This window comes from Oryza sativa, chromosome 1, assembly GCF_034140825.1.
Source record: "Oryza sativa Japonica Group chromosome 1, ASM3414082v1".
NCBI lineage: Eukaryota > Viridiplantae > Streptophyta > Magnoliopsida > Poales > Poaceae > Oryza > Oryza sativa.
Window position 1 is genome coordinate 36,919,205 of NC_089035.1, and position 18,978 is coordinate 36,938,182.

At 42.1% G+C, this 18,978-nt stretch overlaps 1 protein-coding gene and 1 long non-coding RNA gene across 2 annotated transcripts; both read right to left on the bottom strand.

Moving 5' to 3' along the window:
* Positions 1 to 2,552: 2,552 nt before the first annotated feature.
* LOC9269673 (protein PSK SIMULATOR 3) lies at positions 2,553 to 4,590 on the bottom strand. The gene has a single exon (XM_015766730.3). The coding sequence runs from the start codon at positions 4,413 to 4,415 to the stop codon at positions 2,985 to 2,987; it is 1,431 nt and encodes a 476-aa protein (XP_015622216.1). The 5' UTR covers positions 4,416 to 4,590; the 3' UTR covers positions 2,553 to 2,984.
* Positions 4,591 to 14,198: 9,608 nt separating this feature from the next.
* On the bottom strand, positions 14,199 to 17,059 carry LOC112937595 (uncharacterized). Its single transcript, XR_003240220.2, has 2 exons — positions 16,612 to 17,059; positions 14,199 to 14,441 (listed from the first exon to the last, which is right to left on the bottom strand). It is a non-coding gene; the product is annotated as an uncharacterized lncRNA (long non-coding RNA).
* Between the last annotated feature and the right edge of the window lie 1,919 nt (positions 17,060 to 18,978).

The window sequence follows — 18,978 nt, forward strand, 5'->3', positions numbered from 1 at the left end:
CAACGGCCGGAGAGAAAAAGGGAATTAAGAAGACGGTTAGGGTGATGAAGCTATAAGAGCATCCGTAATGGTAAAGTAAGGTGCTCTCTATAAAACTTGTACAACTTAGCAATAGACTAGATTAATAGTAAACCACCTCAATAGTATGTCTACATGGGTATCTATAGCTCTCTAATGCATTGCCTCGTTTTTCTCTATAGACTATCTCCAGGTTAGTAGATAGATTTGCTCTCTCTCTTCATTTAATCTCTTCCAAGTAGGAAAATCTGCTGACATGGATCTCTGGTAGAGAGCCTATAGATAACCATTACGGGTGTCCTAATAAAAGGAGCAATGACTTGCGTTTTTTAATCAACTTGCTTACAGTATTTACTATGCGATGTGATCGCTAGGATGATATTGTAAGTACTTGTTATTAGGGGTTTCAAATTGTTATATATATATATATATATATATATATATATATATATATATATATATATATATATATATATATATATATATATATATATATATATATATATATATATATATATATATATATAATCTGAAATTAATCTGTGACTAAGGTAAAGTTGGTCTGCAATGACTTTTTAATATATGTATAAAAAATCCCCTTGTTTGAATTGAGTCTAAAACTTCATGGAGAAATCTGTTGATGTGCTTATTCTCGATCTCTCTCTTCACATATCTTAACATTTTATACAGGGTAATACTAATATACTATAACGATTCTACAGTCACTCGTAGATGCCAGCGATATACTCAAGAATTTCCTAAAGTCTGAGGGATTAGGCCCCTTTTATTCATACGAATGAAAAAACGAGAAAATAGAAAAAAAAATACAAAGGATTCCGATAGAAATATAAGTTTAAAACGGATTACTGTAAAAGAAAAAGAAAAACACATGAATAATTATTTGATTGGATCGCAGAAAAAATATAGCAATTAAATGAGAGAGATAGACTTAAAAGTAATTTCTCTAGGAGGTCGGCCCTCTGGCTAATTTTCCTCTAAAATCTATATGTAATGAACCATTTTATAGGAATGTATAGGATTTGGAAAAATCCAATCATTTGAATCAAATGACTACATAGAAAAAAATTCTATAGGATTTTTATCCTATGAAATTTTTTATATAAATTCTTTGATTCAAAGGAACCTAAGAAGATGGCCCCATGATCGACTATTAGCATTGTTAATCGTCAATGACATAGCATACCTATAAACACTGACAAACCAACGAGTTTGGACGGCTCCCCATAGTCATTGAGCTCAAGATCCACCACTGAATCATGCACTCTCAGCTACTCGTGGTCAAAAAAACGACGCAAAGACTGATGCAATGTTCTGATTAGTTGAGCTACGGTTGATAAGTCCTAAGAAAAAGCAAAACAAGAAAAGAATATTTTTCAGTACAACTTTTATATTTGTATTATTAACGATTTAAAAACTAAGACTGAAAAATAAGCTATACTGAAAAAAAAAATACTCAATACCGTTTCTAAATTATGTTACAAAATTTAAATTTTTCTTTAACTGATAAGTCAGCAAGAAGATAATAATAGCCTTTGTAGTTTTGTGAATTGTCTGTAACAAGTAGGGGTGAAAACGGTACGAAAACTTTCCGGATTCCGAACCTATTTTCGAAAACGGAATCTGTCGGTCGAAATTTTTCGGAAACGAAAACGAATTCAAAAATATTTTCTCGGAAACGGAATCGAAAATGATAAGGGCAGTTTCCGTCGGAACCCGAAATCGGTCGGAAACTTTCCGGAAATTTTCTCGGAATTTCCAGAAATCACAAAATACCCTTGATTCTTTTTTTAAGCACTGAATAGTGAATACCATGGTGTTTGGCTGTTATTTTCTTAAAAATATTTGTTACGCAAATCTAAAATTACATAAGAATATTTTTTCCTACATTGGGATTTATCAACAGCATTACTAATTTATTCTATAGATTGTGTTTCATGATGTACTATTTATACTTAGCAATTGGACTTATATGATTGTGTTTTACGATGAATTGTTAACCGTTGAGACTTGAGAATTGGATTTATCTGTTTGAGGAGGTTTTTTTTATTCCGATAAATTTTCGTTACCGTATTCGCGCCGGTTCGTTTTCGCTCCGTTTTCGGTTTCGATAATATTCGATTCTGTTTTCGTATCCGGGATTTCCGATTCCGATTCTGATTTTGAAAAAAATATAAAAATAAAAACGATTACGTTTTCGTACCGTTTTCACCCCTAGTAACAAGCAGTACTTCGCAGTAGACAAAACTATACACTTTCAAATGGTTACAGCTAAAAGTTTAGTTTTATAAACTTTTATAGAGCTACCAAAAGTTTTTAGTAGTAGCCTCTTTGACACTTTCGAAAGATAAAGTGCAGTTTTGTAAAAGCTATAGTACTAAATTTTTTTTAAAAAACAGCCCTTTCGGCGATAGTAGCTCGGCGCGCCTGACGCCTTGTGGCAATAGAGAGAAGTGCGGCCGTTTTCGTCGGTCAACAAAAGGACGGCACAAGTTTCCTGCTTGAACAAAACAAGCTTCAAAGAATCAATCGTGTATATTGTACAAATTTCCTGTAACACGTCTTACACACCGGACTCCGTCACCAGTGTGAGGCCGACACGCGGGCCCGGCATGTCAGCCTCAGACCACTGACTGTCGCCACACACAAACCAACCAATCAAACTCTCCTCCATCGTTTTTTACTTTTCTTTCTCCCTCCAACCTTTCAAACTATTACTGTTACTGCTACTACTCTAACCCGTTGAATAGTTCACCGGTTCTAACCTGATCTACCAACCCCCTCCCTCCCAAAAAGAAAACAAAAAAAATCAACTCTTTCAATCAAAGCATTGACAAATGAAGCGAGGAAGAGGAAGAGGAAGAAGGAAGAAGGAGAAAAGCCAAAGGTAGAATCTTTGGGCAAAAGTTTCCCGCGTGTTGAATGGTTGAACGGTTCAATGGATGGATTCAGAGGAGGCGGACGGAGCCGCGCCGCCGCTCCTCGTACCAGCAGACGCAGCTGAGCGCGACGAGCACCTCGACGAGCGCCGCCTCGGCCTTCTCCTTGTCCGCCCACCGGAGCGTCTGCAGCGCGTACACCCGCGCCCCGCCGTCGAACCGCCGCGTCCGGTCCATGTTCCGCTCCGCCTGCCACTGCACCGTGTCGCGCGCCATCGGCCCCAGCCACGCCATGATGCGGTCCACCGCGTCCTTCCACCCCTGCGCCAGCCCGGCGTCCAGCGGCCCCGGGTCCCGCCACCAGTCGCGCAGCTTGGACCGCACCGCCGCCCTGAGCTTCGCCGGCAGCATCTCGTACATCTCGGCGCGCTCCGCGTTCGCTTCCTCCTGCCGCCCCTCGGCCTCCATCTGCAGCAGCTGCTCCGCGGACACGATCACGTTCGCGTACTGCTGGTCCAGCCCCGCGCCGCCCACCGTGCTGGCCGGCGCGTCCAGGAGCTTGCGCCAGTCGATGGCGGCCTTCTGCCCGGACGGCCTCAGCCCGATGATCGGGCACGAGCTGCTGATCACCGGCGGGTGGACTCGCGACGGCCCGTCTCGCCGCGTGATCGGCCCGGACGACGCCTTCGCCCTGACCGCCCGCGGGTTGAGCAGCTTGGACAGCCTTGTCTGGACGCTGTCGGTGGCGGCCGACGGCAGCGGCGGCGGGAGGCCGGGGACGAACGCGCCGAAGATGGTACAGATGCGGCTGAACACGGCGCACGCGGCGCGCGCCATGAGGCCGACGGCCTTCTCGTAGCTCTGGTTCCAGAGGGACTCCTCCTTGAGGCGACGCACCTTGATCCTCTGCGCCTTGAGATCCTGCTGGAGCGAGTCGGCGCCGGGGGAATCGCCGGCGGCCGACGGGGCCACCGGCTGCATCGGGATCGGCCCGCTCAGGCGGTTCCACCCGCGGAACGCGAGCTTCCGCTCGCTGGCCTCCAGCTCGTCGAGCGCCTCCATTTCGGAGCACAGCCTGGCCGTGGACGCGACGAGCCGCTCCATCTTCTTGGCCTTCACCCTGAGGCCCTTGGCGACGAGCGGGTCGAGCCTCGCGTCGGGCGCCCCGGCCTTGAGGCTCGCGTACACGCCGCCGAAGTCGATCCCGCACCTCAGCCCGAGCCGCGCGACGGCGGCCGCGGCGGCGTCCAGCGACACGACGAGCTCGGCGCAGGCCAGCCTGAGGAGGAACGCCTGGTCGGTGGAGTTGAGGTACGCGACGCCGGGCGACCGCATCGTGTCGGACCGGAGCCTGGACACCTCCTGCTCCGACAGCGACCGGTGCAGCGACAGCAGCTTCGACATCGCCGCCGCGGCCTCGAACGCGAGGATCCCAAGCGCTGCCTGTGGCCCCGACGGCAGCCGGAGATCCACGGGCATCCACATCTTCTGCACAACCATCAATACTTCTCTCCAAATCTCGCAACAACACAGAGCATGGAGCGATCGATCGAGCTAAGCTTCTTTTTCTTCTCCTCTCTCTCTCTCTCTCTCTCGTTAAGGCGTCGACCTCGTTGAATCGATCAGATCACCTCAGCACATCGACGCGACGCGGTTGCAGGTACGGGTTTCGGTTGGGCTGGTATGGTGGCAATCTCTTTATATATAGCACGAGTTATTCTCACTTCTCTTGCCGGAGGGAAGGTGATGCTAAGCCAGCACAGGAGAAGTAAATAAAAGAGACAGTAAAACAATATACAATATACTACTACTCCCCCGTCCACTAGTAGAAGGGGTTTTTACATTTTACTTACACTGTTTCACCATTCGTCTTATTAAAAAAATAAATTATTATTTATTTTATTTGTGATTTACTTCATTATCTAAAATATTTTAAGCACAACTTTTCGTTTTTTATATTTGCACAATTTTATTAAATATAAGACGAGTGGTCAAACGCTAAAAAAAAATATTCCCTCCGTTTTAAAATGTAAGACTTTCTAACATTACTCACATATATATATATATATATATATATATATATATATATATATATATATATATATATAAAATAGAAAGTTTTATACTGTGAAACATAGAAAAGCAGTGAATATCCGGATGGAGGTAGTACTACTTTATTTGGTTGGTGATGGCGACGCGACGGTGTTGGGTGTGGGGGAGAGACACGGTCGCCTCCCCGGGTGAGAATGCGAGGCCAAAACGGTAGGCGGATGCTGCTTACCGGAAGACGTAGTACCACGACGCAACCGTCATCGTCTGTAGAGAGCGCGTGTGTTGATTCCGGTGTGGGACACGCTCTCTCGCCTCGTTTAATCTAATCTATGCGAGAATTTTGGCCTTGCCTTGGCTACTTGGCTCCGGATTAGTCCGAGGATGTGGCGAGATCAGCTGCTTAATCTAACTGGCTTTGAGAGTGATTATCTGCGCATCCCGTCGTTGACAGAGAGGATTCAGGTCCGGAATTTACCAAGAGCTTTTTAGCCTTTTACTGTCGGGAGCTTAAACGGACGTAATTTTCGTTGACCTTAGTTAAGGTGAGGCGTTTTCGCTACGTAGTCACGGGACAGAATGCGTGTTGATCGGTGTTTCTTCATTAATGAAGCTATAGCTATTAGTCCTGAAAGAAAAATGAAGCTACGCATATGGCTGCATTTTCAGATAGTATTGCCCATCCTTTCTGCAAAAATGTCTGAAAGAACTAGCTAGCACATGGCCGGAGTCAGCATTCAGTGGCTTGTGTACAAGGCAGCGGCAACATGCATATGCATGTGTTACTTCAGAATTAAGAAACTGCATATGAACTAGTAACATGTTGTATCTTGGTTTGTATATATTGACAATTAGTACGGGTTTCTGGAACTGTCGCTACTTTATCTCAATTCCCATACTCTAGCAGAACTAGATAATTAAACTTTCAGGAATTAATTACAAGTGCATGATTAAGAGATCAAATTTATATTGAACTCAAGTACTCCCCTCTGTCCAAATTATGCTCCAAAGGAATATATGTAAGCCAAAAAAATCGTTATCTTTTGTTTTCCTTTCTGACACAGCTTCCCTTTCCTTTAGCTAAATTATGGATTATAACTTTGTAAATGTTCATCAAGTTCTCGAGCGACATATGCTAAGCAGTGTTCTACGAAGGATTCTTTCACAACGAAGGTTTCTTTTACGAGATTTGCTACCGTCCAGTGCTTGGTACCCAAGATACCTGTATCACCGGGCACTGAAACAAATCCAACTATCTATTGTTACAACGTAGGATTCGTAATTAGTAAAAGGTCACTTCCAATACTAAAACGGTCATGCACGCCCCAATCTTGTTCCTTGGCGCCGCTGCATTCATATTTTCGTTTGCGTCCAATTTTTCCTCCCTCTGCCACCACTGTCCATCTGCGTCTTCGCATGATCAACAGTGGTACCGGCATGACAGCGCTACGGAACAAGGTCGCGCACAGCGCAATCTTCCTCGCGCCTGTTTTTTCCTCCCTTTCCCGCCACTTTTCATCCATCTTTGCCGGACCGATGGTGCCACCGGCATGACAGTTAACAAATCTACGAACACCTCGCTGCAGCATCCGCCAACGCCCAGCTGCAACCGCCACTGCCACATCACCAACGCCCCAACTACGACCTTTCTTCGCCACATCGCCTAATTCGAGGATGCGACGACCACCGCACTATCACATCAGTGTTGATGAAAAAACACACACTGTCCTGTAAGATCTGCTTAACTCCTGTGCAGGTCCAAAATATTGCTTTTAGGTCTGTGAGCATGCCAGTTAATTTGATCCTGCAATCAACAAGAATAAAGACAAGAAAACAGCAGTTAAATCTATAAATGATAGCCAATCGGTTAGTTGCCGATGACATATCATTTATCTTCGAGCCGATGTCATGTTGGAATCGATCGGCAATAATGAATGAATAATATAAAAACTAAATCTACTCGATCGGCTGTAGATATTAACAACATATAATCTTTACTTCGATACATATTTAAACTAACTGATTAGGATAGATCGGTCGGCATGCCGAGACGGTATAAATCAAGGGGCAGAATCAGGCATGGGGCAGCTAGGGCTTGAGCCACATGCCTAGCCCCATAATCCCCATTATAATCTTGAAAAATGCTATGTAATTTATGAAAATATTTGAGATCCCATTAGCTCAGCCCTAGGTGTGGAAATTTTCTGGCTCCGCCACTGAGTCGAAATATATACTAAAGTACTGATTATATAGACGTTTGTAGCATAGCCGATCAGATAGATCTAGTATGTATCGGCTAATACTCCGATACCACTCTATACTAAGATATTGAAACAAGCAAGATATGTCAAACAAGAATGCTTAATATACTTTTGATGCAATAAGATCTTAATATAAAGGGCAGATTTAGCATAATAGACGAGCATACGAGATAATGATAGCTAAATTAGATAAGATCGATTGAAACTCCGATACTATCTCTATTGATAATCATAAAATAGGCTAGACATCATAATTAAGGATATTACTTAATAGATCGAACTCAACCGATGCAGCATTAAGCATAAAGATAAGTATGAGATCTAAACAAGATGATTAGAATCTCTAAGAGATGATAGATACATGATATAATCTAGATTAATAATGAGATCTAACTCTATCGGCTACTTTCTAACAGTAAAAACCAGCCGATGGAAAGTTATATAACGAAACTAACAAAGATTATAAAGTATATATGATAACTCGACGAATTACATAAACAAGATTAGAGTCATAAGGATGGAAGCACTAATCCTGAGAACGCAAACCGCCATGACAAGTTTACCTCTAGTTGAAGATCGAATCGATGCAGCTCAACCCGAAAGCAAGAACTCGTCGAAATAGAACGAAAGTAAAAAGGGTGGCGATGCGCCGAAAGTGTTGTTGAACTGATGTTAATGATTACATTGGGTACGGGCCATATTTATACCCGAGATACAAAATATGTCCTTACCGGACACGACTTTTATCTCTAACAAACTTTAAGATACCATAAGTCTTTACGACAGACTTTTGCCCAAACATATCTCTAAGGAAATTACACAAAACATCCTAATTATTAGATACAATTGCCTTTCTGAGAGCTTTATCTCCATCGTGGCAATCCTTGTGAAGCACGTTGATCAATTCTAGAAACAACCTCGGAGCCATCCTCATCGGAATCGGCTATACCAGCTCTATCGGCTGTATTAGCCATCCTCTGTCCGATCCATCTTAGCCGATGCATACTCCAGGCGATACCTTCGCAGCCGATGCATACTCTGTTCTTCGAATCTAACTTTTTGCCGAATCCGCTTCGATTCCAATGCCGAACCTGGTTCATATCTTACCAAATTTGGTCGTTAACAATCAGCCGACCAATCGCCGCCACCACATCATCAGACTAGAACAGACTGTTGATGGGGTTCAAGATATGGATCGGAATGACTAAGCAACACACTCATGCAAAAATACAGTATTGCCCCTTTCACCTCTCTCACAATTGCCCGTACCACCACATCAGCAAAGAAAAAGGTACTAGGAGGTGCTGTATCTTGCAAACCGTCCGATCGGGTAGAATCAAGGGCCCAGATATGATATTGGGCCCTTGATGAAAATGGTCCGCGTAAAGAAAATCTCTAGCCTCTGCCAAAAATACACACAACTAATGAGTTGTAAAAGTTAAATATATAAAAAGGACTTGAGGTTATGGGATGAAATCTCATCTTATGTCATCTGATGATAAGCAGTTGAAACATTGAATTAATAGAACTCACATGAATTCTACAACCTACATCCTCAATGTTTGGACAAAAAATTTTGGCCAAAAACGTCACATCAAATATTTGGACACATGCATAGGGCATTAAATGTGAAAAAAAAAATCCAATTGCATGGTTTGCATGTAAATTGTGAGACGAATCTTTTGAGCCTAATTACGTCATGATTTGACAATGTGATGCTACAGTAAACATTTGGTAATGACGAATTAATTAGACTTAATAAATTCGTCTCGCAGTTTACATGTGGAATCTGTAATTTATTTTATTATTAGTCTATGTTTAATACTTTTAATGTACGTCTGTATACTTCAAAAAAGTGATGGTAGTACTTACTAAGAGTAACTACTAATTTATCTGTTCTAAAATATAAAAATTTAAACACGGGTATTAAGAAAGTAGATAAAATTAAATATGTGAAGACTGTGATAATTGGTTGAGAAGAAAAGGTAAGTAAGAAAATTAAAATGTGCAATGTTGTGATTCGTTGAGACAAATGTTAAAGAATAGGAAGTTGTTATATTTTGTGGCAGGAGAGTACTATCTTCTCACGACAACAATATCGTGTGCCCTTAATGAACAATAACACTGCCAATAATAGAGGTTGAAACTCTTCACAAAGTTTACAAACAAAAAGAAAATACAGAACAATTCACCTTGGAAAAGGGAGAGATCGTCGTTGAATTATGAGAGGTTTCTTGGTTCGGTTTGTTTTTTCGGACGGAGTCTTTGGCACTTTGGCTGCCTTGGTCCATGCACTTCTGTTCTTGGCAGAGTGTTCTACGATCTACAGTATAGTTAGTTCAGAGCTCATGTCGGGCCATGATCCTGTGTCGACGAGCCAAAGGGGCCTATTTCTATGTTATCGCATGTTTATCTTCTACTCGCTCCGTTTCAGGTTACAAACGTTTTGACTTACTCTAAGTTTGACTATTTTTTAAAGAAAAAAGTAGTACTATTTTTAACCCAAGATAAATATATTATAAAAATTTATTTAATTATAAATTTAATGAAACTATGTCGGTGTTGTAAATATTACTATTTTTTTCTACAGAGTTAGTCAAACTTAGAGTAGTTTGATTTTGACTAAAGTCAAAACGTCTTGTAACATGAAATGGAGGGAGTATTGTTTTGCATGGCTATGTCGCATGTTTATCTTCTATTGTTTTACATGGCTATAGTAAGTTACTTTTCACTATTTTTTATTACCACGATCAACAAATTTATTACAATAAAAACATCGTTTCATAATTGAACTTAATTTTTTCATATGAACACGAATTTTGAAAAAAATTATATGGAAACTATAGCTCTCAACGAGATCTATAATTTTACATGTGACAACTTTTTATTTAAATATTTTAGATACTCAAAGCATGATTCAAATCTCAGTTAGGTAGGCTCAAATGAAAATATATGTATTTTTGTAATATAATTGATGCATGGATAAGTTAGTAAACGCGAGCGTGTCTTGGGTTTAAATCCTAACCATGACAAGATATAAAAAGAACTAGTTAGGATGATAGTTTAATATTTAAACTTTTAATTTGGTATTTGTATAACTAATGCTGCACATGAAGTGGTAGCAATAATTATATATTACAACGATGTGAAGTGTTGTAATATGATTTTTTTGTCATATCTAATTTGTGGCAATATCGAAATTTGTTGCCACTAAATAAAAATCGTTGCATAACTTATTACCGCTATATTTATTACATCGGCTATCAATAATTTTAAAATGACAGCAACATTTATCTATCACCATGATTTTAGCATTGATGCCACGATTTTTTTATGGTAACAAATCATTTTGGTAGTTGTGATTTTAGAATGGAGATAGTAATAAATATATTTCCCTTTCCAAACAATATTGTAATGGTTGTGTGCAATAATTTTTATTCTAAAATGGTTATATTCGCAATCAAAGGGATTATTTCTTCCCATCTCATAGCCACCCCAATCAAACAACAATACACGCGTGATAATAAACAATGTTGGAATTGGGTAATTGAACAACGAAGGCTGAAGCTTGAACATCAGGGGCTGTTTGGATGGGACTAAAGATTTTTAGTCCCTGTTACATCGGATATTTGGACACTAATTACAAGTATTAAACGTATACTATTGACAAAACTCATTCTACAACCTTGGACTAATTCGCGAGACGGATCTATTGAGCCTAATTAGTCAACGATTAGCCTATGTGATGCTATAGTAAACATGTGCTAATTATAGATTAATTAGGCTTAAAAAAATATCATGTGAATTAGCTCTCATTTATATAATTAGTTTTATAAGTAGTATATATTTAATACTCCAAATTAATGTCAAACATGTCCCTATATCCAAATCAATGAATAGTCTATCCATACGACAAATGACAAGTGTCGCATCCAAAAATCGTCGAAAATTTCCTCGGATCCCCACTGCAGGGTCCATGCTTCATTGATTTGACCCGACTTTTATACTCGGAACCATTGCGTGGAGGCTCTCGAGAGAAGGGAAAGAGAAAGACTGGTTACTGATGACAACTTTGGAAGCTGCCGGTACTGAGCTTGACGCGCATCGCATGGCCGGCCGCTGGCTTTGGCTCGACCGGTCGTACGGCCTGGGTCACTCTCACTCACTGTCAAACCCGAATACGTGTGGGGCCCTTTCGGCCGGGTCGTATCCGGATATGGCTTTCACTTTGCACTTTCCATCTACTGCGGCCAGTCAGGCCAGATACCCAAATCGGTTACTGCTAGTTGTTTACATCTATCGACGTAGATGACACTTCATGAGTCCTATAATCAACTCCTCCCGTACAAAATTTGACCGGCGTTCCAGTGCTCGAGTTACCTGGACATTTCAGCGAATCGATCGACACATGGTAATGCAATACTCTCTACCAGCACTAACCGAGGCAAAAACCGAATTAAATTTAAAAATATATTCTCACTTTTACACAAGCATTACACGAAAATGATGTGGACATGACAACGCGGACGGTCTCACACGACAACGGCACGAGATCGTGTGGTGTTGCACGATAAAACGGTGACCGCGTGGCCTCGCACGACGAAATAGGTGAGACCGAATGGATGTGGCCGATTCAAATTGTTTAATTATCATGATCACTTACTGTGATAATTAATCACTAATTAAGCGGCAGCTCAAAAGCTGTTCGCTCTCGCTCATTCCTTGTGCAAGACAGTTCGGTCTCGCTGTTTGGTTGCACGAGACTGCGCGGTCTCACATTGTCGTTCCACAACACTGCGGGGTCTCGCACCGTCGCCGCGCGAGACCGCCCACATCATTTTCGTAATAATTATGCAAGACCTACGGTATATTTCTGTTAAAAAAAATTACTTCCTAAATATTTTTGAGAAAAAACAAATCAACAGTATATTTTTAAATTTAATTCGGCAAAAACCTGCGTTTCCGCAAGTCCACGGCCCACATGATACAATGGCCACCATGATACTAATGATCAGGTCGTCGTGATTGACTTAAAGTACATCATGACACGACAAGACGAACGTACATATGCATGCATGACATGACAAACATTTGCGCGTACCGTGCAAGGACCCCCAACAACAACAGCGACGGACCCTCTAGTAAACGGAGTCGCGATCAACCACGGGACAGATGCACGCACTCGTTTTCTCGTACGTTGATCATCAGACAGAGAGGCGACGTCCACAGTTTCTCCTCCTCTCGGCGCGTCTACGGGATTTTTTTGTTTTCTTTTACAGCTTCTGGGGACACGCAAAAACGAGTGATGATTTGTGTCAGATCGATCCTTCCGTGGCAATTTCAGGTCAGAGACGCGAGTCCGCCCATGTTCAGACGGTGAGAGGGACGTCGCCGCACGTAAGTACTCCCTCCGTCTTAAAAAAAAAAAAACCATAGATTCCCGTGGTAACGTTTAACCGTCTGTCTTATATGAAATTTTTTATAATTAGTATTTTTATTGTTGTTTAATAATAAAACATGATTAATACTTTATGCGTGACTTATCTTTTTAATTTTTTTCATAACTTTTTCAAATAAAACGAACGGTCAAATATTGAACACGAAAATCAGGGTCTGTCTTTTATTTGGAGGGAGAGGGTAGGCGCACATCACGGGATCTGGGGAGGAGTGGGTACCAAATCCACAAGTCACCGAACGGGAAAGCGGGCTCCCCTCCAAATCGGTTAAAATTACGGAAAGGCGAGTCAAGAGGCTGCAGGTAGAGACAGAATACAGGCGAGAATTTCCGGCAGATTCGCCGCGCCAAGCTTACGACCCCGTATGGTGGCTTCGTTTTCGCGCTGGGTTTACTGGTAGCTATAGCTGCTTGTGTGGCTCCCGTTCAGTCCGCTTTTGAGGTTTGATCAACGTAGACCCGAGCTGGGACTGTGAACGCCGTAAAACTTATTGTTTCTGTTTCTGAACCGTAGACTGATGGCAGAGGCCAGTGTAGACTCTCGACCTGTACGCCGACGGCAGAGGACTAATTCTCAGGTAAGTAACAGTTGGGCCAACGTATCGAAAAATGATACTAGGTTTTAGTAAAAATGAATTCTTTCGATGATTTGGAAGCAGTTTCGCTAAGCAGAATCGAATCGTATGCGATACCACTTGATAGCAATGTGAGACCAGTTCGTTTCGTTTGACCCGTACCGGCCCAGTTTAAAGCCCATAACTACCCCTCATGGGCGTAAGTTGGGATAAAGTCCGACTTGCCTCCTCAACTCCAATGTGATTCGCATACCTCAAAAGTCAAAACCACAAAACCACAAAACCAGATCAATTAACCTCACTCGGTTGTTTAGGCTGTGATTCCGTCCTACGTGACATTACAGTAGTTCTGTCTAACCTGACACGTTGACTTGGTCCACCCATACTAATATTGCTCTTAAATGGCAATTATAGCCACATGAAAAAAAAAGAGAATAGTGGATCAGCCAGTGAGTTCTACCTCGAGACGGCCATCGCTGGCGAGCTCCAAGATATCGCCCACATGAAACTCGAGCTTAGTGAAGGTGGGCATCGGGATGTGCCGACAACGGCACACATGGAACGGGCCTTCCTCACGCAGGGGAAGCATGTAGGTGGCCATAATTCCTTTCTCGCATCAGCAAGGTTAACGAAGGAGGGGGCGGTGGAGCCAGAGGTGGGGGCAATATGATAGCGGCAGTGGTATCCCCTCAAATCCTCATATTTGCTTCCAAGGCGATTAGCAAAGAAGCCTTGGCGTCGAACAAAGACAAGGAGAGAGATGAGGCACTGAGTTGCAGAGAAGGCGACAACCTCGGATTCAGCTGCCGATTGGCTACGGTGACAACCCACGGTGCAGATCTAGCTCATCGCCTGGAGGGGAACTGTCGGGTCTCAAAACTAATGATTCGGTAACCGACATGTTTAGACTGTATCAAGCCCTGGATCAGTAGATTGATACAGGTTCAACAATCTGAATCTTCATTGCATACATTTGAACAAGGTTCCAAAGGAGATATTATTATAAAATACATGGGTATTTACAAACTTGTAGCTATCTAATACAACAGAAGCTATAGAATAAATCAACTCTAATGTTTTGCTATAGAGTTAAACCATCTAACAATACTAGACTTCAAGACTAGGTTTAAAGTGAACTAACTTATGTGATTGAACTCCCGGCTTCGATAAGAACTCCAAATGGACTCTGAAAAAGGTGAGGTTGAAGCAAGGGTGAGTACAACGTACTCAGCAAGCTATTATATTCAATATGAATGTATGAAATAGCAGTATTTGAGTAGGGCTAGATTTACTTGCAGAAAGCAGAGAATGTAGAAGAAGAAAGCTTGTAATGACTTTAATGCAACAATATTTAGTAAAATCTCGAATTAGGTTTCTAACCAAATACCATATGAATCTCGGTACTCAATTCCGTGAGCACGGCTATTCGAATAGTTTGATGAATATCCTACTGCAGTAGATGTACGCTTTACCCGCAGTCCACGACTTGCCAATATTCATTAGCTTAGTCATGGCCCAGTATTAGGTTATTAACAATTGTGGTACCTGTTCCATGAACTTATATCCTCATGCGCTCTGAACGTGACGTTAACTGCAGCGAGAGGAGTTCTGGCGTTACCGGGGTCTTTAGAGAGGACTGATTGTATGACACCATGTCATCGCAATCAGGGTTCACAAACGTGATCACAATATATCTCAAATACATATTTACCTGTGCCTCGGTAAATATCACAATTGCCCTACTCGGCGTAAATTTGCCTCCTACACGAGGACTTTAAAATAGAACCACTGTACAGAGGTACCACATTGCTAATTAACATAATAGCTAGGTTTGTCCCTATTCTAGAAGCTGCGGTCGTACTCGTTCGTTTGACATAAGTATTTGGTATAAACTTATATCGACTGAGACAGTACTAGCCACCCGGAAATCAACCATTTCTACCGTACTGTCCCAATCTAAGTTCATTAAATTTTATGCATAATCTAACTAGGCAGGGCTAAGCAAAAGCTAGCATATCTGGTTTGCTATATGTTCAGGTTATGCATTGAAAATCATGAATGGCTAATGCATGAGATATCAGAGATATAGAATACAGGGCATTTATGCTCAAAGGAGATGAATAATAACTTGCCTTGCTCCAACGCAAATAAATCCGAGATAGGCAACCTGATTATCCGATTCTCGAAATACCAAAGGTTGCCATCCAAAATAAAATAGACTCTACTAAGAAAGACGAAGAACCAATTTCAATAAAATCCATAGAATAGCAAGAAAGAGATAAACAGTTAGGAGGGCTAGGGTTTAGGGTATAGTCTATCTCTTTTATAGGGTATATGGATTACTGTGCTAATATCTTATGCGGAGGTTCTAGAGAGTTGGAGGCTAGAGGGGATTAAGCAACTACTATCGCTTATATTTCATATGTGGGTTTGATTAGTAGGAGGATGGGAAGTAACTAGTTTGGATAATGGTATTGGTTAAAAGGGTATGTGGTTGGTATTCATTGGCGGTAGCTAGGTTTAGGTCGTATGGAAACTAAGGTCTAGTTGTCCTCGAGTCGATACTGAAATAGGATAGCATATCAGCTCGGCTCTATAATTTTATGTGTAGGTTCTGGTAGGTGGAGAGTAGGTGGTGGAGAGTATGGTGGATAGGCGATACTGGTGGGTGTGGAATTTGGATGACAACTGGAATTTGACTGGGAAGGTATTAGTTAGGGTTTGGTTATATGCTAGTCAATGCTAGAGCATAACGACTAGATTTGGTACCTTCTCTAGCCGGTGTCAACCGACAACATATTGGCTAGAGGAATAGGAGGTTGGTGTAGGTTTGGTGGGGCGGAAGTGTTACTCCGACAACCGTGGGTGGCGGCGGAGCGGCTAGGATTACACAGAGCTCGAGAGCTAACTGTGCGGCGTGCTGTGGAGGTCGAGGGAATAGTGAAGCTCCGACTGTTATACGCGTCGAGGCGTAGGGTGCCAGGAGCAGCACTTTGACCTTGGGTTTGGGTTCTGCCGGGCTTTACAACCAACGGTTCAACGTCGGGGCCAGTAGATCGCGCGAACGTCCCCATGAAAGGCGTAAATTTTTAACCGGGCGGCTTTTAAGTGGCTATAGGGTATTTTGGAGTAAAAAGGAAATATTTGAAAGTCAAATATAAATTCAAATGGCATGAAGGAATTTCAAATAAAATAGTAAAATAGCAAATTTGATATCAAAATGTAGCTTTTGAATTTAGATGAATTTAGGTCCATGTTTCATTGGAATCGGATCTACGGTTTAGGAGATATGGGCTTCTAAAGATTAGATTTGAAATCAAATCTAGAAAATGTGAAATAATACTGTAGGGGCCCACCTGTCAGTTCCCTTTTCTTTTTTTCTTCTCTCTTTCTTCTTCCTTCTTCTTCCTCCCGTTCTCTTCTTCTTTTCTGTTGCCGAGTGAGTTGAGAGGAGGGAGAGAAGGGGCGCCGGCTCTCCGGTGGATGGAAGACTGTGACTCCGGCGGCAAAACGCGTTCCCGAGCAACGCGCACTTAGGGAGGGTGGTTGCCGATAGAGAAGGTTAGGGAGGAGACCGGAACGGCGACGGCAAGAGCTTGCTCCGGCAACAAAGGAGGTGGCTATGATGGTTGGTTTCGGAAGGGAAAAGGAAGGGTAAACTAGGAAAATGAGTTCGCCTCGTCGAGGCAAACCCGATGGCGCAAGGGCTTGGCCAGAAACACTCCAGTGAGGGAGATCGACGATGGCCGGTGGTGGTTTGACATGAGAAGAGAGAGAGAGAGAGACTGAGCTCACGGCTCGGTTGTGGAAGAAGAGAGGGGGCTTCACCGGCTATTTATAGGTGTCGAGAGGCGGTAGAGTAGGTCGGTTCGGATGGAGAACAACGAAGGATGCACGGCAATGGCGACGTGGGGAAGAGACGACGGCGCCGGCTTCGTTCTCCAATTGGCTGTTAGTGGCGGCGCGTACACGCGGCGACCGCGGGAGGAGTTGGGCAGCTGGGAAGGGAGGACACGGCACGGCGTCGGCGCGACTTGGCGGCGAAGGAAGGGCAGCGGCGACGGTTGCTTGGCGGAGGAGGAGGGCAAGGCACCGCAGCGGCGGCGCAAGTTGGCGGCTCGGCTGGGTGTTGGGCCGGCTTGGACTGAGGAAAGGAAAAGAAGGAAAGGGAGAATTCGGCCCAAACGTAGAAGGAAGAAAGTCTAATTTTTCCTGGGGCTGAATAATTTGATTTAGAGGAGAATTTTTATTTGGAAGGAATTTGAATAGAAGATTTTGAAAGGAAAATATATTTGGAGATAATTTGAATAGGGAAGGTTGAAAGGAAATTATATTTGGATCTAATTTCCAAAAGAGATATTTCTAATTTGAGTGCAATATTTTTGGAAGTGGAATATGGTGGAATTTAATGCACTCAAATGAGAGGGGAATTAACAATATAATTCCTCAATATATATATATGTTTGGAGGAGAATGGTTGGAGGTAAAATAAATAGGATTTGAATCCTAAATTTGATAGTAGAAGTATTTGAAGAATTATTTGTGGCTAATAGGGAAAGTTGAGTGAAGAATATAAATTGGTATTTTCTTAGCACAAGAGCAATTATTCACAATATTTGCAATAATACTATTCTTGTGCCGAAGAGGAAATCAAGCCACAGGAATTAAATCAGTGGCTAGATCAAAAGGAAGAATTTGGATCAAGAATCAAAGGATGGGTTTAAGATCAAAGGATGGGTTAATAATTAATTCCAATAAAATTGGAATTACTTTGGTTAATTTAGGTTCAAGGGAAAATTGGGAAGGTTTCTTAGACCATAATCCATAAAAAAAATAGAAAGGGTTTTCAAACTAATTTTGAATAAAGAAATTTTAGTCAAAGGAAGGTTTTAAATTAAAACCAAATCAAGAAACACCTTAATTTAACCAACTATATTTTTAAATGAAAAACACAAAAGAGATTAAATACCAGAGAGGTTTTGTGTGAGTTAGTTTTAGGAGACCCCACTAATTATATTGTTTAGGAAGTTATTAAGAACATAAGACTCAGCATGATGCAGAATTAGAAAATGGTTAGTTTTCGGTATGTTACAGGAACGGTGGGGATCGGAACCAATCTTCGTCTATGGTGTCCTGTATCTAGCACAAAAGCGTCGTTTTAAACTTTCGATGTCACTTACATATAGGCTTACTAGTTATTTAATTATTTTTATTTGCTGACTATAAATGTCACATAATCACCACATAAATACCACGCGTGATGAATATCATGTCAATGTACCATCTAGTTGGCATGTAGGATGAAAACAACCATCTAAAGCACCAAGGGAAGTAATTGACTCGATTTTGACAGTTGGAAGGCCTATATATGTGATTTTGTGGTTGAGGGATGTGAATTAGACGATGAAATAGTTGAGGAGAACAGATGGACATCGTTCCATAATTTGGTGCTATTATATAAAGGAGCAAATGGCTTGCGTGAAGTCCGTTGCAATTGGTGAGATGCATAATGATGGGGAATTTTTTTCGGTTTTAGATTTTTTTTAATATTTACAGAAATAATCTATCGACCAAAAAAATTGCAAAAATAGCCCCTGCCGCCCACCTCTGGGGTGGCAAGCTGACGTGGCAAACATGGGAGGAACGGGCGGTGATGGAGGGAGGGTTTTTTGCAGGAAAACCCTTGCCGCCCTCTGGTGGGGCGGCAAGGGGCCCGAATGCAA